Genomic DNA, 22,361 nt, shown 5'->3' with positions numbered 1-22,361 from the left:
TGATTGCACTGGAAAGGGTGCAGAGGAGATTTACAAGATATGTTGCCTGGACTGGAGAATTTTGGCTATGAGGAAAGATTGGATAGGCTGGGTCAGTGTTCTTTGGAACAGAGGAGGCTGAGGGGAGACCTGATTGAGGTGTATAAAATTATGAGGGGCCTGGATAGAGTGGATAGGAAGGACCTGTTTCCCTTGGCAGAGGGGTCAACAACCATGGGGCATAGATTTAAAGTAATTGGGGGGAAGTTTAGAGGGGATACGAGGGGAAATTTCTTCATCCAGAGCGTGGTGGGTGTCTGGAACTCACATTTAAAAAGTACTTGGATGTGCACTTGAAGTGCCGTAACCTACAGGACTACGGACAAAGAGCTAGAAAGTGGGATTCGGCTGGTGTGGACACGATGGATCGAAATTGCCTCCTTCTGTGCTGTAAATTTCTATGGTTCTATGATTAACATCAGTCAGTGACACGAGGTGCTGGGGGAGGAAGATTAATTAGTAATCATATAGTCAAGGATCCTCTGAGGAAGTGTGATCATAATGTGATAGAATTTCACGTTAAGTTTGAGGCTGATGTGCTTAAGGCCGAAACTAGAGTCTTTAATTTGAACATGGGCAATTATGGAGGGATAAGAGCCGAGTTGGCTGAGTTAGATTGGGGAATTAGATTAAAAGATATGACGGTTGATAAGCAATGGCGAACATTTAAAGACATTATTCAAAATTCTCAATGAATATACATTCCCTTGAGGAATAAAAATTCCATTGGAAAAGTGGTGCAGCCATGGCTAATTGGAGAAGTTAAGGATAGTATTAGATTAAAGGAAGAGGCTTATAATGTTGCCAAAAGGAGCAATAAGCATTGAGAGGGTTTTAAAAATCATCAAAGGATGACCAAAAAATGGAAATGAAGAGGAAGTAAATAGAATGAGAGTAAACAAGCAAGAAATATAAAAACAGATTGTAAGAGCTTTTATAAATATGTAAAATGGATGAGATTAGGGAAACTAAATTAGAGGCTGAGACAGGAGAAATTATAATAGGGAATAAGGAAATGGCAGAGACGATAAAACAAATATTTTTGTCTGTCTTCGCAATAGAAGACACAAAGAACATACTGGCAACAGTGGGGAACCAAGGGTCTGATGAGAGTGAGGAACTTAAAGTAATTATTAGTAAAGGAACAGTACTGGAGAAATTAATGGGACTAAAAGCCGACAGATCCCCTGGACCTGACGGCCTACATCCTGGGGTTCTACAAGAAATGGCTGCAGAGACAGTGGATGCACTGGTTGTGATCTTCCAGAATTCGCTAAATTCTAGAATTGTCCCAGCGGATTGGAAGGTAGCAAATGTAACCCCACTATTCAAGAAAGGAGGAAGAGACAAAATGGTGACTCCAGGCCAGTAAGCCTGACATCAGTTGTCGGGAAAATGCTGGAATCCATTATTAAGGAAATGGTAACAGGGTACTTAAAAAATCATAACATGATTAGTCAGAGTCATCATGGCTTTCTGAAAGGGAAATCATGTTTAACAAATCTATTGAAGTTTTTTGAGGGTGTAACTGGTAGGGTAGATGAGGGGGAATCAGTGGATGTGGTATATTTGGATTTTCAAAAGGCATTCGATAAGGTGTCACACAAGAGATTATTACACAAGATAACGGCTCATAGGACTGGGGGTAATGTATTAGCATGGATTGTGGATTGGTTAATGGACAGAAAACAGAGAGTTGGAATAAACGGGTCATTTTCCGATTGGCAGGCTGTAACTAATGGGTTGCTGCAAGGAACAGTGCTTAGGCCTCAGCTATTCACCATCTATATCAATGACTTAGATAAGCGAACCAAATGTAATACATCCAAGTTTGCTGACGATACGAAGATAGGTGGGAAAGTAAGTTGTGAGGAGGATGCAAAGATGGAATATAATGTGGGGAAGTGCAGAATCAGGCAATTAGGAAGGCAAATGATATGTTAGCCTTTATTGCAAGGGGGTTGGAGTATAAGAATAAGGAAGTCTTGCTTCAATTGTACAGTGCTTTGGTGAGACCACACCTGGAGTACTGTGCACAGGTTTGTTCTCCTTACCCAAGGAAGGATATACTTGTTTTAGAGGTTCACGAGATTGATTCCTGGGATGAAAGGACTGCCCTATGATGACAGATTGTGTAGATTGGGCCTATATTCTCAGAAGTTTAGAAAAATGAGATGTGATCTCATTGAAATGTATAAAATTCTTTGTGGCTGATAGGATTGTTGCTTAGAGGTTGTTTCTCCTGACTGTAGAATCTACAAAGAGGGACACAGGATAAAGGGTAGGCCATTTAGGACTGAGATGAGGAGAAATTTCTTCACTCAGAGGCTGGTGAATCTTTGGAATTCTCTGCCCCAGAGGACTCAGTCTGAGTATATTCAAGGCTGAGATCGATAGATTTTTGGACTCTCGGGGAACCAAGGGATATGGGGATCGGGTGGCAAAGTTAATGCAGATGATCAGCCATGATCTTACTGAATGGTGGAGCAGGCTCAAAGGGCCGCATGGCCTAATTCTTATGTTCTTATGAAAGCATGAGGGAGCTGGATTAACATCAGTCGAGATACAGTCAGTAACACAGGGCGCTGGGGGAGAGGGGTTACTGAGTGACAGTGTGAGGGAGCTGGATTAACATCAGTACAGATACAGTCAGTAACACAGGGCGCTGGGGGAGAGGGGTTACTGAGTGACAGTGTGAGGGAGGTGGATTAACATCAGTACAGACACAGTCAGTAACACAGGGCGCTGGAGGAGAGGGGTTACTGAGTGACAGTGTGAGGGAGGTGGATTAACATCAGTACAGATACAGTCAGTAACACAGGGCACTGGAGGAGAGGGGTTACTGAGTGACAGTGTGAGGGAGCTGGATGAACATCAGTACAGATACAGTCAGTAACACAGGGCGCTGGGGGAGAGGGGTTACTGAGTGACAGTGTGAGGGAGCGGGATTAACATCAGTACAGATACAGTCAGTAACACAGGGCGCTGGAGGAGAGGGGTTACTGAGTGACAGTGTGAGGGAGCTGGATTAACATCAGTACAGATACAGTCAGTAACACAGTGTGCTGGGGGAGAGGGGTTACTGAGTGAGGGAGCTGGATTAACATCAGTACAGATACAGCCAGTAACACAGGGCACTGGGGGAGAGGGGTTACTGAGTGACAGTGTGAGGGAGCTGGATTAACATCAGTACAGATACACTCAGTAACACAGGACGCTGGGGGAGAGGGGTTACTGAGTGACAGTGTGAGGGAGCTGGATTAACATCAGTACAGATACAGTCAGTAACACAGGGTGCTGGGGTAGAGGGGTTACTGAGTGACAGTGTGAGGGAGCTGGATTAACATCAGTACAGATACAGTCAGTAACACAGGGCGCTGGGGGAGAGGGGTTACTGAGTGACAGTGTGAGGGAGCTGGATTAACATCAGTACAGATACAGTCAGTAACACAGGGTGCTGGGGGAGAGGGGTTACTGAGTGACAGTGTGAGGGAGCTGGATTAACATCTGTAGAGATACAGTCAGTGACACAGAGTGCTGGGGGAAGGGGTTACTGAGTGACAGTGTGAGGGAGCTGGATTAACATCAGTACAGATACAGTCAGTAGCACAGGGCGCTAGGGGAGAGGGGTTACTGAGTGACAGTGTGAGGGAGGTGGATTAACATCAGTAGAGATATGGGCCCAAGTTTTGACTGGATTTGCTCCTATTTTTTGGAGCAACTAGTTTTTTTTGGAGTATGCTAGAAATTGCAATTCTCCACATTTAGTTTGCTCCAGTTTCAGTGAGTTAGTTTAGTTTCATTTTAGTTAAGCCACTTACGTCTGTTTTGCAAGTTTAGACTGCGAAAAGTTACTCCAAACTAACTTAGAATGGAGTAAGTGTCCACTTTTGCACGCTCAGAAAAACCCTGTGTAGAGTTAGAAAATCAGCGCAGCTAGCCAGAGATGGGGAGGGAAGAGAGAGCACTAAACACCTTCACTTTTCAAAATAAAGAACCATCATCAATAATAAATGATAAATCAATCAATCAATAAACAAAAAATAAAAAATAAAAAATAAAAAGTTCCTCCCTCACCTACTGCAGCACCTATCCGTTTGGGAGCACTCCAGTAGCACACAGCAGCACACGCAGCCCTCCCGGCCTGCTTAATTACATTTTCAAGTAATCAGATGCACGGGAAGGCAGCGGCTGGCCTGTGTGGCAGGCCACTCGGTACCGGGCTAGGGACAGCGATCATCGCGTCGTCCCTTTGGCCAGAGAAAGGGTCGCCCGGAGATAGGACGCGCTGGGAGGGCCAGGAGCTACTGCGCACGCGCGCAGACTCCACTGCGCATGCGTGCAGACTCCACTGCGCATGCGTGCAGCTGCCGGCAGTCTTTTGGCCCAGGGCTGTAGCTCCGCCCACCACTGGATCTGCTGCACCACGTCGAGTGGAATAGAGGCCCACAGACCGTTAGAATACTGAGGTACTTTTTAGGAGCATTTTTAATTTTACAAACTCGGCTCATCTCTCGGAGATGCGCCATTCTCACCAAAAGTTGAAACTTGGGCCCAATGTCAGTAACACAGCGTTGATGGTGATGATATTTTATTGCCACATTATTTGAGCTCTGACCAGGTTTCTCAGTGACAAGTTACATAAAAATATTCAAAAGGTTACGAGAAATAGACTAAATTATTATTTTAATCATAATTCTTTCCTTTTTCTTTGTAAAAAAGAATCACAGTCATAGAAAGGGGTGTGCATTGCTGAAAGAGTTAAATTGAGAACAGTTTGTATAAACTCTACACAGTATTTACAGTACTCGGCCCAACCGCTCCGTGCCGGTGTTTATGCTCCACACCAGCCCCCTCCCACCCCTCCTCATCTCACCCCATCACCATATCCTTCTATTCCTCCCTCCCCCATGTGTTTATCCTTAAATACATCGATACTATTCGCCTCAACCCCTCCCTGTGGCAGCGAGTTCCACATTCTCACCACTCTCTGGGTGAAGAAGTTTCTCTGGAATTCCCGATTGGATTTATTAGTGACTGTCTGATATTGATGGCCCCGAGTTCTGGTCTCCCCCACAGGGGGAAACATCGTCTCTGTGTCTACCCTATCGAACCCTTCCATAATTTTAAATACCTCTATCAGGTCACCTCCTCAGTTTTCTAGAGAAAAGAGACCCATCCAGTTCATGTGTTGCTGATAATTATAACCTCTCAATTCTGGTACCATCTTTGTAAATCTTTTTTGCACCCTCTGCATTGCCTCGATCTCGTTTTTATAATATGGAGACCAGAACTGTGCGCAGTACGCCAAGTGTGGTCTAACCAAGGTTCTAAAGAAGTTTAACATAACTTCCCTGCTTTTCAATTCTCTCTCTCTCGGTTTGCTGTTTATGGCCTTGTTAACCTGCATCGCTACTTTTAGTGAGGTGTATCTGTCCCCAGATCCCTCTGACCCTCCACACCATTTAGACTCTTATTTTCCCAGCAGTGTGTGACCTCCTCATTCTGCGTACCAAAATGCACCACCTCACATTTGCCTATATTGAAGTTTATTTGCCAATTACACGCCCATTCTGCAAGTTTATTCATGTCTTCCTTATTTTGTCACTGTCCTTCTCTGTATTAACTACACGCCCCAATAATGATTTGTGTTCCCTCGAGTGTAGAAGGTTAAGGGCGATCTGATCGAGGTGTTTAAGATGATTAAAGGATTCGATCGGGTAGAGAGAGAAACTATTTCCTGGGGTGGGGGGAGTCCAGAACAAGGGACAGAACCTTACAATTAGAGCCCGGCCGTTCAGGGTGATGTCAGGGAGCACTTCTTCACACAAAGGGCAGTGGGGATTGGGAACTCTCTCCCCCAAAACACTGTGGATTCTGGGGGCCAATTGGTAGATATTTGTTGGGTAAGGATGCCAAGAGATATGTAGCTAAGGGGAGCAAATAAAGATGTCATACAGATCAGACATGATCTAATTGAATTGCGGAACAGAGTCGAGGGACCTGGGGAATGGCCTCCTCCTGTTCCTAATTTTCAGATGATTAGCAGAAGAACCAGGGGGGGAGATGAAGAGAGTTACTTTACGCAGTGAGTTGTTGTGATCGGGAATGCGCTGCCTGAAAGGGCGGTGGGAGCAGATTCAATAGTAACTTCGAAAGGGAACTGGATCAATGTGCCGGGCTGTGGGGACAGAGCGGGGGGAGTGGGACTGATTGGATCGCTCTCTCACAGAACCAGCACAGACTCGATGGGCCGAATGGCTTCCTTCTGTGCTGCAAGATTCTATAATGACTCTGAATCATATCATAGAATCATAGAAATTAACATCATGGAAGGAGGCCATTCGGCCCATCGTATCCGTGCCGGCCGACAAAGAGCTATCCGGCCTAATCCCACTTTCCAGCTCTCGGTCCATACCCCTGTAGGTTACAGCACTTCAGGTGCACATCCAAGTATTATTTAAATGTGGTGAGGGTTTCTGCCTCTACCACCCTTTCAGGCCGTGAGTTCCAGACCCTCACCACCCTCTGGGTGAAGAAATTTCCCCTCAACACCCTCTAAATCTCCTACCAATTACTTTAAATCTATGGCCCCTGGTTGTTGACCCCCTCTGCTAAGGGAAATAGGTTTTTCCTATGCACTCTATCTCGGCCCCTCATAATTTTATACACCTCAATAAAGTCTTCCCTCAGCCTCCTCTGCTCCAAAGAAATCAACCCTAGCCTATCCAATCTTTCCTCATAGCTAAAATTCTCCAGTCCCGGCAACATCCTCATAAATCTCCTCTGTACCCCCTCGAATGCAATCACATCTTTCCTGTAATGTGGTGACCAGAACTGCACGCAGTACTCCAGCTGTGGCCTAACCAGTGTTTTATACAGTTCAAGCATAACCTCCTTGCTCTTGTATTCTATGCCTCAGCTAATAAAGGCAAGTATTCCGTGTGCCTTCTTAACCACCTTATCTACCTGGCCTGCTACCTTCAGGGATCTGTGGAAATGCACCCCAAGGTTCCTTTGTTCCTCTACACTTCTCAGTGTCCTACCATTTAATGTGTATTCCCTTGTCTTGTTAGCCCTCCCCAAATTAATTACCTCACACTTTTCTGTGTGTAAGGCTCCCATTTTAAAAGAGATTCTGATGCTGAGACTCGCCCTTCAAACCAGAGCTGCCCCGTGTCTCCTGTTCTGGGCTCTGTTGCACCAGGCCCATAGTTAGGTGATATCCTGCCCCTTCCCTGCATGGGATCCCCTAGGTGCTGCCTGACACCTCCTCATTCTGAGGGGGTTTGACAGGGTAGATGCTGAGAGGATGTTTCCCCCGGGCTGGAGAGTCTAGAACCAGGGGTCACAGTCTCAGGATAAGGGGTCGGCCATTTAAGACTGAGATGAGGAGGAATTTCTTCACTCAGAGGGTGGTGAATCTTTGGAATTCTCTGCCCCAGAGGGCTGTGGAGGCTGAATCGTTGAGTATATTCAAGGCTGAGATCGAGAGATTTTTGGACTCTAGGGGAATCATGGGATTTGGGGATCGGGCGGGAAAGTGGAGTTAAGGTAGAAGATCAGCCATGATGTTTAATGGCGGAGCAGGCTCGAGGGGATGAATGGCCTACTCCTGCTCCTTATGTTCTGACCTTGTTCCCCAACCTTTGCCAAGCTGCCTGTAATATAGAGCTCCCCCTAGTGGACTACTGTGATAATGCAATAAAAGCATCATGTAACAAGGTCACCTGACAAGTTCCTGCTGAGCCATCTTGTTTATGTGTGCTTTGGTGATGTCATAAGGAATATATCACATTTGGCGATGTAGGATAGGATAATCATATTCCCGAGCAGAAATTTGTGTTGGTGGATGATTCCAGCCAAACAACAGGGAGACTTTGAGAGGATCTTTATTTTGCAGCGCAGCTAAAAATCCAAGGTAAATTTCAAGCACACTTGACTGAACTTGGGAGTCCAGATGGCCATGCATATGGGAATAATAGGGTGCTTGGGTGAGTTGTATCGCGACCGAGAGACATTCGGAGCATATATGGAATGACTAGAGATGTTTTTCACCACAAATAGTATCGCCAAAATCCCCGATGATGAAAACCATAACTAGGTGATGTTAGAAAGAAAAAGAGCTTTTTTCCTGACTGAAGCAGGCCCCGAGGTGTATGAAACCCTGAAATATTTGCTTGTTCCCATCCAGCCAAAGGTCACGCCACTGATGGAGATTCTAACCAAGTTAGAAAATACTACAGTCCTCTGCCCCAGGAAATTGCTGAAAGTTATCGTTTGGGAACAACAAATCAATTGAACGATGAGTATCAGTGAGTACATTGTAGCTTTAAAAAATTATTTCCGGACCGAGCATTGTGTGACCACTTTGTCTGTGGGATAAAAAAATGAAACAATCAGGAGAAGGTTGTTTACAACCCCTAACTTGGCTTTTGATTCAGCTTGTCAGACAACTATGTCAATGGTTATGGCCGACCAATAGTCCCGAGAATTTCGCACCATTTCCAGTCATCAGACAACCGAGGTGAATCGCCTGCAGGTTAAAAGTAAAACGCAGTTGGGCCCCAAGGTCTCAGCAACTGGCCAAGGTAAAAGCACATTGAAGCTCTGCTGTCGGTGCCTGGGACAACACATTGCTCAAAGCTATCGATATGTAAAGGCAGAGTGTTTCTTCTGCAAGAAAACTGGGCATCTTGCGAAGGCATGCCGACTGAAGAGTTCAATGCTATAAGTAGCAATTGCCAGACACTATATAGCATTGAAGAGAAGCAACAGGATGAGGAGATTCTGGAGATACACATCATCAGGAGCACGAGGGTATCTAACAGCAATTCGCAAAGTATCGTCATCCAAGTAGACATTGCAGGAACCAGGATACCCGGGAATCGACTCTGGTGCATCTGTGAGCGTAGTATCGCTATATCTCGACAAGTTGAGTGATTTTCCACTGAGGCTACTCAGGAGAGCAAATCCCTGCAGTAGGACATATCACCATACCGGTGAAATACAAGGATCAGTTTCAGAGCTTGCCTATCTTAGTAGTGTCAGGAGACAAGCCTGCCTTAATACTCCTCATAGGTAGAAATTGGTTGGGATCACTGAAGCTGGATTGGAATAAGATTTTTCATGTTGAAACGAGATTTGCATCGAAGGATGATGTCATCAAGCAGTATCCGAAGATGTTCCGCGAAACAGACAGTCCGATCCAAGGTTTCCACGAGAGTGTCAGAGTGCAGAAGGACGCTCGAGCAGTTTATTGCAAGCCACATCCTGTACCATACGCACTCGAGGAGAAAGTTGAGCAAAAACTCAAAAGACTAGAAACTGAGAACATTATCTCTACGGTGCAAGAAGTGTTTTATTTTTCATACATTGATGAACTGCCAGTCACAGCTGAAGAGATTGGTAGAGCAACAAACGTGACCCAGGTATGTCAAAGGTATATGATTACATAGAAAATGGCTGGCCAAACCAGGTATCAGAGGAAAATATTCATCCATACTTCGTTCATAGAATGAATTGTCAGGGGGTAAAGATTGTATCATGTGGGGTGCAAGAGTGGCTAACCCAAATAAATTCAGGTCCAAATTATTAGGAGACCTTCCTGACCAGCACCTGGGAATGTGCTTGACCAAGAGTTTTGCACACAGCTACTTATGGTGGCCAGGTCTAGATAAAGATATAGAGTACATCGTCAGACTGTGTACAACATGTCAATCGGTAAGCAAGAAACCACCATTGGTACCATTACAGCCATGGAAATGGTCTCCCAGGGTGTGGCAAAGGTTACATGTCGATTTTGCTGAGCTAAAAGGACAACAATTGTCCATTGTGATTGATCGTCATTCGAAGTGGGTCGAGGTGTTTCTGATGTGGAAAATAACACATGTAAAAGACTAAATAATTTACAAAGATTGTTTTCTTCATATGGCCTCCCAGAAGAAATTGTGTCTGATAATGGGCTGCAATTTTGTTCAGAAGAATTTGCACAGTTCATGAGCAGAAATGGTGTGAAACATACCAAAGTTCCACCATACCACCCTGCTTCAAATGGTGCAGCAGAGCGCACTGTACAAATTGTAAAACGTGCCCTCATCCAGCAAATGTTGGATCCAAATCTAAGGAATCGGTTGTCGTTGGACCACAAACTGGCAAATTTTCTGATTACTTATCACAATACTCCTCATACAACTACTGGTAGAACACCAGCAGAGCTGTTACTCAAACGACAGCCACGAACCAGGTTCTTATTGTTGAAGCCAAACTTGGCACAGTCAGTATAAGAGAAACAATTAAGACAGAAAGAGAATCACGACAGAGGTAGAGTAAGAGAGAGAAGTGTGAAATTAAATCGGATGGTGAGAGTGATGAATCATCACCATAATTAGTTAAAGTGGTTGCCAGGAAGAATAGTGAAGATATTTGAGCCCCGCACATATTTGGTCAAGATGTTTGATCATGGAAAGGTTAGGTTTATTCACATTGATCATATTTTACCTACAGATGTGGAAGGAGTTGGAAGTTGGAATGATTCAATTATTTCTGATGAGTCAGATAGTCTTGTTACAAGTAGAGTATCAGTAGCAAATCCTACATCAGATGTACCAGAAACAAGTCCTAGAGAACGTCAGAATTTAAGTCTGAATCCGAGTCAGGCAGACAAACGTTCTGAAGTTGTAGAGAGTCCAAATGTAGATCAAGGGTTACCCTTGGATGAAAACTCTCCTCAGGCTCAGCCTAGAATGAGTCTACGTTCGACACCAAGTTTGGAAAGTTCTGTACAAGAGCGAAGGTATCGTCTTCGAAACAGGAAACAAATGGTTAAGTTTGATTTGTAAATATGGCAAAATAAGTCCAAATCTTTTATGTATAACCATGCAAGTTATGCATGATGATTATTTTGTTATAACTACTTCTTCATGAAGGAGGGAGAAGTGTAATATAGAGATGTACCTCGTGGACTATTGCTCCACCTAGTGGACCACTGTGGTAATGCAACTGCTGATGTAAATACAATAAAAGCATCATGTGACAAGGTCACCTGACAAATTGCTGCCGAGCCACCTTGTATGTGTGTGCTTTAGTGATATATCACACTGCCTTACCTTCTCCAGGAGCTGCCTGAGCTGTTTGGTGCGGGCATCGCGTGAGCACAGGGTCTGTTGGGGAGCCACCACGGTGCAGATACACCTGCCTTCGCTATCTGGTGCCGAGCTGAACACTCGCCAGCCATCCTCAGCGTTGTCTGGTAATACCTGGGAGAGAGGAGAGAACACAGTCAGTCAGAGGGACCGGACAAGCCGGCACAAACCCCAGCAACAAACCCTGATTTCCAGACCCGATCCTTCCCTGACCGACTCCAAATCATGTCATCAAAACAACTGAGCGGGATTGATAGAGAATTCAAACAGGCTGCATTTAGACAGGCTGTGAAAAAACACAGGCCACATTGCATTAAGTCATCAATCAACTTGACATTTTTGGACCTTGGGTAGCGAGCCAATTAAAACATTAAAAGACTTTCAATTGAGCCAATAAGGTCAAAGAAGGTGAGTTCTTTTCTGTAAATTGATCCAGGTATAAATACAGCCATTTTGACCATGTGTCTCAGTAAGACAAAGGAACTGGCAATCAGCCAGCAGTTTGTTACTCTCTGCCAAGATTAAAAAGTTAAAACTACCATCGGAGTTTGTATTTCATTGGAAATTAAGAGATCTAACAGGGATGCAGGAAAGACTGAATGGTGAAGAGGAGCACATTTTACATCGGGGTTCACAGTGCATTCCAGCTGCAGAGTCTAGACACCCGGATAAGCCCTTGCACAGTGAGGGCTGCACGGTCTGGGACTGATGGATGAGGGCGCTGTGACACATCGCCATGACAATCGCCGTGACACATCGCCATGACAATCGCCGTGACAATCGCCGTGACACATCGCCGTGACAATCGCCGTGACACATCGCCGTGACAATCGCCAGCACACTCACTTCAAACCAGCTACACTGTCTCACATAGTGAGTATCTGTGAGTGTGAGTGACTGTGACTGTGTCAGTGTGAGTGTGAGAGTGTCTGTGGGAGCGAGTGTCTGTGGGAGTGAGTGTTTGTGGGAGTGTAAGTGAGTGTCTGTGTGAGTGAGTGTCTGTGGGAGTGAGTGCCTGTGGGAGTGCGTGAGTGTATCTGGGGGAGTGTCCGTCTGTGGGAGTGAGTGAGTGCGTGCGACTGTGTCTGTGTGAGTGAGAGCCTGTGGGAGTGAGAGTGTGTGTGTGCCTGTGAGAGTGAGAGCCTGTGGGAGTGAGAGCGTGTGTGTGTGTCTGTGGGAGTGAGAGAGTGTGTGTGTCTGTGGGAGTGAGAGTGTGTGTGTGTGTGTGTGTGTGTGTGGGAATGAGAGCGTGTGTGTGTCTTTGGGAGTGAGAGTGTGTGTGTGTGTGTGAGTGTGTGTGCGTGTCTGTTGGAGTGAGAGTGTGTGTGTGTGTGTGTGTGTGGGAGTGAGTGTGTGTGTGTGTGTGTGTGTGAGAGAGTGTGTGTGTGAGTGTGTGTGCATGTCTGTTGGAGTGAGAGGGTGTGTGTGTGTCTGTGGGAGTGAGAGCGTTTGTGTGTCTGTGGGAGTGAGAGGGTGTGTGTCTCTGTGGGAGTGAGAGGGTGTGTGTGTCTGTGGGAGTGAGAGCGTGTGTGTGTCTGTGGGAGTGAGAGGGTGTGTGTGTATGTGGGAGTGAGAGGGTGTGTGTGTGTCTGTGGGAGTGAGAGGGTGTGTGTGTGTCTGTGGGAGTGAGAGAGTGTGTGTGTCTGTGGGAGTGAGAGCGTGTGTGTCTGTGGGAGTGAGAGCATGTGTGTGTCTGTGGGAGTGAGAGCGTTTGTGTGTCTGTGGGAGTGAGAGAGTGTGTGTCTGTGGGAGTGAGAGCATGTGTGTGTCTGTGGGAGTGAGAGGGTGTGTGTCTGTGGGAGTGAGAGAGTGTGTGTGTCTGTGGGAGTGAGAGAGTGTGTGTGTCTGTGGGAGTGAGAGAGTTTGTGTGTCTGTGGGAGTGAGAGAGTGTGTGTCTGTGGGAGTGAGAGAGTTTGTGTGTCTGTGGGAGTGAGAGAGTGTGTGTCTGTGGGAGTGAGAGCATGTGTGTGTCTGTGGGAGTGAGAGGGTGTGTGTGTGTCTGTGGGAGTGAGAGCGTTTGTGTGTCTGTGGGAGTGAGAGGGTGTGTGTGTCTGTGGGAGTGAGAGAGTTTGTGTGTCTGTGGGAGTGAGAGAGTGTGTGTCTGTGGGAGTGAGAGCATGTGTATGTCTGTGGGAGTGAGAGGGTGTGTGTGTGTCTGTGGGAGTGAGAGGGTGTGTGTGTGTCTGTGGGAGTGAGAGAGTGTGTGTCTGTGGGAGTGAGAGAGTGTGTGTCTGTGGGAGTGAGAGCATGTGTGTGTCTGTGGGAGTGAGAGAGTGTGTGTCTGTGGGAGTGAGAGAGTGTGTGTCTGTGGGAGTGAGAGAGTTTGTGTGTCTGTGGGAGTGAGAGAGTGTGTGTCTGTGGGAGTGAGAGCATGTATGTCTGTGGGAGTGAGAGAGTGTGTGTCTGTGGGAGTGAGAGAGTTTGTGTGTCTGTGGGAGTGAGAGAGTGTGTGTCTGTGGGAGTGAGAGAGTTTGTGTGTCTGTGGGAGTGAGAGAGTGTGTGTCTGTGGGAGTGAGAGAGTTTGTGTGTCTGTGGGAGTGAGAGAGTGTGTGTCTGTGGGAGTGAGAGAGTTTGTGTGTGATTGTGGGAGTGTGCCCTCTGCCCCTCCCCGCATCCCCCTGTCCCCCGTGTCCCCCCTGTCCCTCGCCCCCCCCCCCCCAGCCCCGTGGCCCCCTGCCCCGCGGCCCCCCCTGCCCTGCGTGTGTAGTAGGCACCAAATGAGCTGCTGTGCACTGTGGGCAAATCGAGGGATGGATAATCTGCGTGAGCAGTCGGCCGCAGGAGCAAGTGATCGATTATTTGATGAGACACAGAGCCGTGCCCTGACAACACTGTCTATTGAACATTTCACACACACACGCACACACACACACCCTCGCACACACACACAGACACACACACACCCTCGCACACACACACACACCCTCGCACACACAGACACACACACACCCTCGCACACACACACACACACACAGACACACACACACCCTCGCACACACACACACACACACACCCTCCCCACCCCCGATCACCTCCCCTCCTGCACACACACACCCTCACACAATGCTCTCTATCTGATGCGAAGCCAAGCTCTGGCTCCAGAAGCCGCTGGGCCGACACTCAGCCAGTGGGACCGCCACACACAGCATTCTGCCAACATTTATTTGAAGTTATGTGGCTTGGAAAACAAATTAAAAGAAATGATCTTGCCCGCTCTCTCATCTAACCAACTCTTTGATTTCACCAACACTAATTCTTTTTGTCTCACTCTGTTTTTCTGCCAATTCTTCTAATTGTAACAGACTCCCTGCTAAAAATCAAAGATAATTTAACCCACAGCCATATTTAAACCACACAGGACCATCTGCAATTTAACCAAATATCAGTGACATCTCGCCACCCAGTGTAACTCAGCAGCCCCCCATTCTAACACACACTCCCTCAGCCCACCATTATAACCCACACCCCATTACCCCACAATCTAACCCGAGCCTGAATCTGGAGCTGGTCTCTCGGTCTGACTGACTCCAATCGGCAAGTGTTGCGATGCTCTGGGGAGGTGCAGGCAGGGTTTCCGATCTCACTCCTTATCCGGCTGGCACAGTTTGCAGCCAGCCTGCCAGGGTTTGTGTTCTGAAGGTGGGTTGGCAGCGCGAGTGGACGGTCCGATATCCAGAAATGCCCAGAGTCCGGAAGTGGCCGAGTGTAAAGTTACAACAGTCACCGTGGGGAGCTGGGCTGCAGTGAGCGAGCTCTGGGCTCTGTCTGTCCCCACTCAGTCCAACAGGCTCCGGATCGGCTTCCGACACCCTCAGCACACACCCGCCCTCTCCCCCGCACCCTCCGTCACACCCCTGCCCCTCTCCCTCGCTCGCCCTGTCTCTCTCCCTCTCCCCCCCCCCCCCGTCCCACTCCCTCGCTCCCCCGCAACCCTCCCTCTCTCCCCCTGTCCCTCTCCCTCTCTCCCACGCTCCACTCTCTCCCCCTGTCCCTCTCCCTCTTTTTCTCCCTCTGTCCCACTCCCTCTCTCCCCCGCAGCACTCCCTCTCTACCTGGGCCATTTCTTCTCTCCCCCGCACCCCTACATCACACCCCTGCCTCTCTCCCTCGCTCGCCCTGTCTCTCTCCCTCTCTCCCCCTGTCCCACTCCCTCTCTCCCTCGCCCCCTGTCCCTCTCCCTCACTCCCCCTGTCCCTTTCCTCTCTCCCTGCCCCACTCCCTCTCCCCTGCCCCACTCCCTCTCTTTCCCTCTCTCCCTGCCCCATTCTCTCGCTCCCTGCCCCACTCCCTCTCCCCTGCCCCACTCCCTCTCTTTCCCTCTCTCCCTGCCCCATTCTCTCTCTCCCTGCCCCACTCCCTCTCTCTCCCTGCTCCACACCCTCTCTCTCCCTGCCCCACTCTCTCTTTCTCTCCCTGCCCCACTCCCTCTCTCTCTTCTCTCCCCTGCTCCACTCCCTCTCTCTCCGTGCCCCACTCTATCTCTCTCCCTGCCCCACTCTCTCTCTTTCCCTCTCTCCCGCTGCCCCAATCTCTCTCTCTCCCTGCCCCACTCCCTCTCTCTCCCTGCCCCACTCCCTCTCTCTCCCCTGCCCCATTCCCTCTCTCGCTGCCACACTCCCCCTCTCCCCTGACCCACACTCTCTCTCTCTCTCCCTCCCCTGCCCCACTCCCTCTCTCCCCTGCCTCACTCCCTCTCTCCCCTGCCCCACTCGCTCTCTCTCCCTGCCCCACGCTCTCTCCCTCTCTCCCTTGCCTCTCTCCCCACTCCCTCTCTCTCCCTGCCCCAGTCCCTCTCTCTCCCCTGCCCCATTCCCTCTCTCGCTGCCACATTCCCTCTCTCCCCTGCCCCATTCCCTCTCTCCCCTGCCCCACTCTCTCTCTCTCCCTGCCCCACGCTCTCTCCCTCTCTCCCCTGCCCCACTCCCTCTCTCCCTGCCCCACTCTCTCTCTCTCCCTGCCCCACTCTCTCTCTCTCTCCCTGCCCCACTCCCTCTCTCTCCCCTGCCCCATTCCCTCTCTCTCGCTGCCACACTCCCCCTCTCCCCTGACCCACACTCTCTCTCTCTCTCCCTCCCCTGCCCCACTCCCTCTCTCCCCTGCCCCACTCTCTCTCTCTCCCTGCCCCACGCTCTCTCCCTCTCTCCCCTGCCCCACTCCCTCTCTCTCCCTGCCCCACTCTCTCTCTCTCTCCCTGCCCCAATCCCTCTCTCTCCCTGTCCCACTCTCTCTCTCTCCCTCTCTCCCCTGCCCACACTGCACAAGCGCAGTGAATGATCGCGATCCGCTGCTCCGGTCACAAACTCCAAACAACCGGACCGATTGAAGCCGGGTTGGAACCGGATTGTGGAATCTCCGGCCCCGGCACAGACACCGCCCCCGCCCCACCGCAGCCCGACTCCGGGAAACCCACAATCCGTGTCAATTTCACCAGAAACCCACAGACCGCAAACCTGCCACCAGATTTCAGTAAGTTTCACATCGACAGGACCGCATCGCAGAGCCCGCAGCTCACCCCGGCCCCTTCACCCGATCTCCTGCCTCTCCCTCCCTCTCTCCTTCCCCATCACACACACACTCTCTCTATCCCTCCCACCCTCTCTCTGTCCCTCCCTCCCTCCCTCTCTCTATCCCTCCCTCCCTCCCTCTCTCTATCCTTCCCTCTCTCTATCCCTCCCACCCTCTCTCTGTCCCTCTCCCCTCCCTCCCTCCCCCCTCCCTCCCTCCCTCTCCCCTCCCTCCCTCTCTCTATCCCTCCCCCCTTCCTTCCCTCTCTCTCTCTATCCCTCCCACCCTCTCTCTGTCCCTCTCCCCCTCCCTCTCTCTCTCCCTCCCTCTCTCTATCCCTCCCGCCCTCTCCCCTTCCCTCCCTCCCTCTCTCACCTGCCTCTCTCTCTCTATCCCTCACTCTCCCTCTTCCCTGTCCCTCCCTCCCTCTCTCTCTCTCCCTCCCTGCCTCTCTCACCTGCCTCTCTCCCTCCCTCCCTCCCTCTCTCTCCCTCTCTCTCTCCCTCTGCCTCCCTCTCCCGCCCTCCCTCTCTCACCTGCCTCTCTCTGTCCCTCTCTCTGTCCCTCTCTCTCCCTGCCTCCCTCTCTCTCTCTCCCTCCATCACTCCCCCTCCCTCACTCACCCCGGTGCTGCGGTCCAGACTGCCGGCACTGGCGGCGGTGAGGCGGGTGGCATTGAGCCCGACCAGGGACGGCAGAGTCTGGGACATCCAGTTGCTGATCATGGCCATGGTGCTCAGGACGATCCCGATCTTGAGCAGCGGCACCGTCATTGCGGGCGGACTGCGGATCTCTCATGGCGAGGAACGGGGGGCGGGCGGGGCTCGGGCTCCGGGCGGGGGCATGGCGCCGGTGGGCAGGGGCACCGGGAGGGCGGGGGTCGGGCCGGGCACCGGGAGCAGCCGCCTGTGCTGTCGTCTGCTGTCTGACTGAGGCTCCGCCACACTGCGCAACATCGTCCCGCCTCCCGGTACAGCCCGGCCCGCCTCCAAACTACAGTGTGCACAGATCAGTGTGTGTGGGACTGTACCCCAGTGAGAGTCAGTGTGTGTGGGACTGTACCCCAGTGAGAGTCAGTGTGTGTGGGACTGTACCCCAGTGAGAGTCAGTGTGTGTGGGACCTGTACCCCGGTGAGAGTCAGTGTGTGTGGGACTGTACCCCAGTGAGAGTCAGTGTGTGTGGGACTGTACCCCAGTGAGAGTCAGTGTGTGTGGGACCTGTACCCCGGTGAGTCAGTGTGTGTGGGACCTGTACCCCAGTGAGAGTCAGTGTGTGTGGGACCTGTACCCCGGTGAGTCAGTGTGTGTGGGACACGTACCCCAGTGAGAGTCAGTGTGTGTGGGACTGTACCCCAGTGAGAGTCAGTGTGTGTGGGACTGTACCCCAGTGAGAGTCAGTGTGTGTGGGACTGTACCCCAGTGAGAGTACCTGTGTGTGGGACTGTACCCCAGTGAGAGTCAGTGTGTGTGGGACTGTACCCCATTGAGAGTCAGTGTGTGTGGGACCCGTACCCCAGTGAGAGTCAGTGTGTGTGGGACTGTACCCCAGTGAGAGTCAGTGTGTGTGGGACTGTACCCCAGTGAGAGTCAGTGTGTGTGGGACTGTACCCCAGTGAGAGTCAGTGTGTGTGGGACTGTACCCCATTGAGAGTCAGTGTGTGTGGGACTGTACCCCAGTGAGAGTCAGTGTGTGTTGGACCCGTACCCCAGTGAGAGTCAAGTGTGTGTGGGACTGTACCCCATTGAGAGTCAGTGTGTGTGGGACTGTACCCCAGTGAGAGTCAGTGTGTGTGGGACTGTACCCCAGTGAGAGTCAGTGTGTGTGGGACTGTACCCCAGTGAGAGTCAGCGTGTGTGGGACTGTACCCCAGTGAGAGTCAGTGTGTGTGGGACTGTACCCCAGTGAGAGTACCTGTGTGTGGGACTGTACCCCAGTGAGAGTCAGCGTGTGTGGGACTGTACCCCAGTGAGAGTTAGTGTGTGTGGGACTGTACCCCAGTGAGAGTCAGTGTGTGTGGGACTGTACCCCAGTGAGAGTCAGTGTGTGTGGGACTGTACCCCAGTGAGAGTCAGTGTGTGTGGGACTGTACCCCAGTGAGAGTACCTGTGTGTGGGACTGTACCCCAGTGAGAGTCAGTGTGTGTGGGACTGTACCCCAGTGAGAGTCAGTGTGTGTGGGACTGTACCCCAGTGAGAGTCAGTGTGTGTGGGACTGTACCCCATTGAGAGTCAGTGTGTGTGGGACTGTACCCCAGTGAGAGTCAGTGTGTGTTGGACCCGTACCCCAGTGAGAGTCAGTGTGTGTGGGACTGTACCCCATTGAGAGTCAGTGTGTGTGGGACTGTACCCCAGTGAGAGTCAGTGTGTGTGGGACTGTACCCCAATGAGAGTCAGTGTGTGTGGGACTGTACCCCAGTGAGAGTCAGTGTGTGTGGGACTGTACCCCAGTGAGAGTCAGCGTGTGTGGGACTGTACCCCAGTGAGAGTCAGTGTGTGTGGGACTGTACCCCAGTGAGAGTACCTGTGTGTGGGACTGTACCCCAGTGAGAGTCAGCGTGTGTTGGACCCGTACCCCAGTGAGAGTCAGTGTGTGGGACCCGTACCCCAGTGAGAGTACCTGTGTGTGGGACTGTACCCCAGTGAGAGTCAGCGTGTGTGGGACTGTACCCCAGTGAGAGTCAGTGTGTGTGGGACTGTACCCCAGTGAGAGTCAGTGTGTGTGGGACTGTACCCCAGTGAGAGTACCTGTGTGTGGGACTGTACCCCAGTGAGAGTCAGTGTGTGTTGGACCCGTACCCCAGTGAGAGTCAGTGTGTGGGACCCGTACCCCAGTGAGAGTCAGTGTGTGTGGGACTGTACCCCAGTGAGAGTCAGTGTGTGTGGGACTGTACCCCAGTGAGAGTCAGTGTGTGTTGGACCCGTACCCCAGTGACAGTCAGTGTGTGTGGGACTGTACCCCAGTGAGAGTCAGTGTGTGTGGGACTGTACCCCAGTGAGAGTCAGTGTGTGTGGGACCCGTACCCCAGTGAGAGTCAGTGTGTGTGGGACTGTACCCCAGTGAGAGTCAGTGTGTGGGACTGTACCCCAGTGAGAGTCAGTGTGTGTGGGACCCGTACCCCAGTGAGAGTCAGTGTGTGTGGGACTGTACCCCAGTGAGAGTCAGTGTGTGTGGGACTGTACCCCAGTGAGAGTCAGTGTGTGTGGGACTGTACCCCAGTGAGAGTCAGTGTGTGTGGGACTGTACCCCAGTGAGAGTCAGTGTGTGTGGGACTGTACCCCAGTGAGAGTCAGTGTGTGGGACCCGTACCCCAGTGAGAGTCAGTGTGTGTGGGACTGTACCCCAGTGAGAGTCAGCGTGTGTGGGACTGTTGTAATTCCAATAAAAGGATCATGTGACTAGGTCGCCTGACAAATTCCTGTGGAGCCATCTTTCATGTGTGCTTTTGTGATGTCTTGAAGAATATATCACATTTGGTGACTTGGGATGGGATAATTGGATTCCAGAGCTGAAAGTTTTGTTGGTGATTAATCCAGCCAACCAACAGAGAGACTTGCAGAGCTTCTTTGTTTTGCAGAACAGCTAAAAATCCAAGGTAATTTTCAAGTGCACTTGGCTGAACTTGGAGTCCAGATGGCCACGCCTATGGGATTAGTAGTGGCTTGGGTGAGTTTCATCGTGACTGAAAGAATTTCGGAGCATATGTGCAACGGCCAGAGATATTTTCACCGCGAGTGTTATTGTCGATGTCCCTAATGGTGAAAGCAATAACCGAGTGGTTTTAGATAGAAAACGGACTATTTTTGTGGCTGAAGCAGTATGAAGCACTGAGAAGTGTGCTTGTTCCTTTCAAGCCAAAGGACACACATTTGACGAAGACTCTAAGCAAGTTCGGACAGCACCACGGTCCTGATCCCCTGGAAATTGCTGAAAGTTATCGTGGATTACAAGATCAATTAACTGACAAAAGAATCAGTGAGTACATTGTAGCTTTAAAAAAGCTGTCCATTCTCTGTCATTTCGGAAACTTTCAGGACCGAGCATTGTGTGACCGCTTTGTTTGCATGATGGAAAATGAAGCAATCAGGAGAAAGCTGTTGACAACCCCTAACTTGACTTTTGATTTAGCTTGTCAGACAGCTATGTTGATGGATATGGCCGACCAATACTCCCGAGAATTTCGCACCATTTCTAGTCATTAGACAACTGAGGTGAATCGCCTGCAGGTTAAAAGTAAAAGGCAGTTGGGTTCCAAGGTCTCAGCAACTGGCCAAGGTAACAGAGCATTGAAGTCCTGCTATTGGTGCCTGGGACAACACATTGCTCAAAGTTGTCCATATTTAAAGGCCGAGTGTTTCTTCTGCAAGAAAACTGGACATCTTGCGAAGGCATGCCGACAGAAGAGTAAACCAACTTTCAATGCTAGAAATAGCAATTGCCAGAGACTACGTAGCATTGAAGAGAAGCAACAGGATGAGGAAGTTTTGGAGATACACGACATTAGGAGCACGAGAGTATCCAACAGCGATTCTCAAAGTATCATCATCCAAGTAGACATTGCAGGTACCAGGATAACCGGGAAATCAACACTGGCGCATCCGTGAGCGTAGTATTGGAATCGCTATATCTCGACAAGTTGAGGGATTTTCCATTGGGGAAGTCGAAGATAGGGCTGCGATGCTACTCAGGAGAGCAAATCCCTGTGGTAGGATGTATCACCATACCGGTGAAATACAAGGATCAGTTTCCTGCCTCTCTTAGTAGTGGCAGGAGACAAGCCTGCCTCGATAGGTAGAAATTGGTTGGGATCACTGAAGCTGGATTGAAATGAGATTTTTCAAGATTTGCATCAAAAGATGACATCATCAAGCAATATCCGAAGGCGTTCTGCGAAACAGGCAGTCCGATCCAAGGCACCAAGGTGAGTGTAAGGGTACAGAAGGACGCTAGACCAGTTTACTCCAAGCCACATCCCGTACCATATGCACTCAAGGAGAAAGTTGATCAAGAACTCAAAGTTCTAGAAACAGAGAACATTATCTCTAAGATAGATCTTAGTAATTGGGCTACACCCATTGTTGTTGTACTAAGTCAGATGGTAATGCTGATGCTATGTCCAGGTTGTCATTCCCATCACAAGTTACACCCAATCGGGAAGAAGTGTTCTATTTTTCATATATTGATGAACTGCCAGTGACAGCTGAAGAGATTGGTAGAGCAACAAACGTGACCCAGTGATATGACAGGTGTATGATTACATAGCAAATGTCAGAAAGTGACATCATGAACCGAATGTGGTTAACCAAAGTGAAGAACCATCACCATAAATAGTTAAAGTGGTTGTCAGGAAGAGTAGTGAAGATATTTGGCCCTCGCACATTTGGTCAAGATGTTTGATCATGGAAAGGTTAGGTTTGTTCACATTGATCATATTTTACCTACAGATGTGGAAGGAGTTAAAAGTTGGAATGAATTGATTATTTCTGATGAGTCAGATAGTCTTGTTACAAGTAGAGTATCAGTAGCAAATCCAACATCAGATGTACTAGAAACAAATCCGAGAGAAAGTCAGAATTTAAGTCTGAGTCCGAGTCAGGCAGACACACGTTCTGAAGTTGTAGAGAGTCCAAATGTAGATCAAGGGTTACCCTTGGATGAAAACTCTCCTCAGGCTC

General features: G+C 49.7%; 1 protein-coding gene across 2 annotated transcripts in view; it reads right to left on the bottom strand.

Annotated features, from left to right (window-relative positions):
• LOC139233100 (noelin-like) overlaps window positions 1–22,361 on the bottom strand; it is a 370,166-nt gene that overhangs the window by 335,253 nt on the left and 12,552 nt on the right. Inside the window, exons 1-2 of one of the 2 annotated variants that reach the window (XM_070863623.1) lie at window positions 17,312–17,582; window positions 11,148–11,297 (exon numbers count right to left, since the gene is read on the bottom strand). In XM_070863623.1, the coding sequence (XP_070719724.1) occupies window positions 11,148–11,297; window positions 17,312–17,461 (300 nt within the window). In that variant the 5' untranslated portion in view covers window positions 17,462–17,582. Of the gene's footprint in view, window positions 1–11,147; window positions 11,298–17,311; window positions 17,583–22,361 lie in introns of those variants that run through there. The other variant, XM_070863624.1, reaches the window with a different exon arrangement.

This window comes from Pristiophorus japonicus, chromosome 20, assembly GCF_044704955.1.
Source record: "Pristiophorus japonicus isolate sPriJap1 chromosome 20, sPriJap1.hap1, whole genome shotgun sequence".
Taxonomy (NCBI): domain Eukaryota; kingdom Metazoa; phylum Chordata; class Chondrichthyes; family Pristiophoridae; genus Pristiophorus; species Pristiophorus japonicus.
Note: the sequence above shows the minus strand (reverse complement) of the source record. Positions and strands in the feature narration are given on the sequence as shown.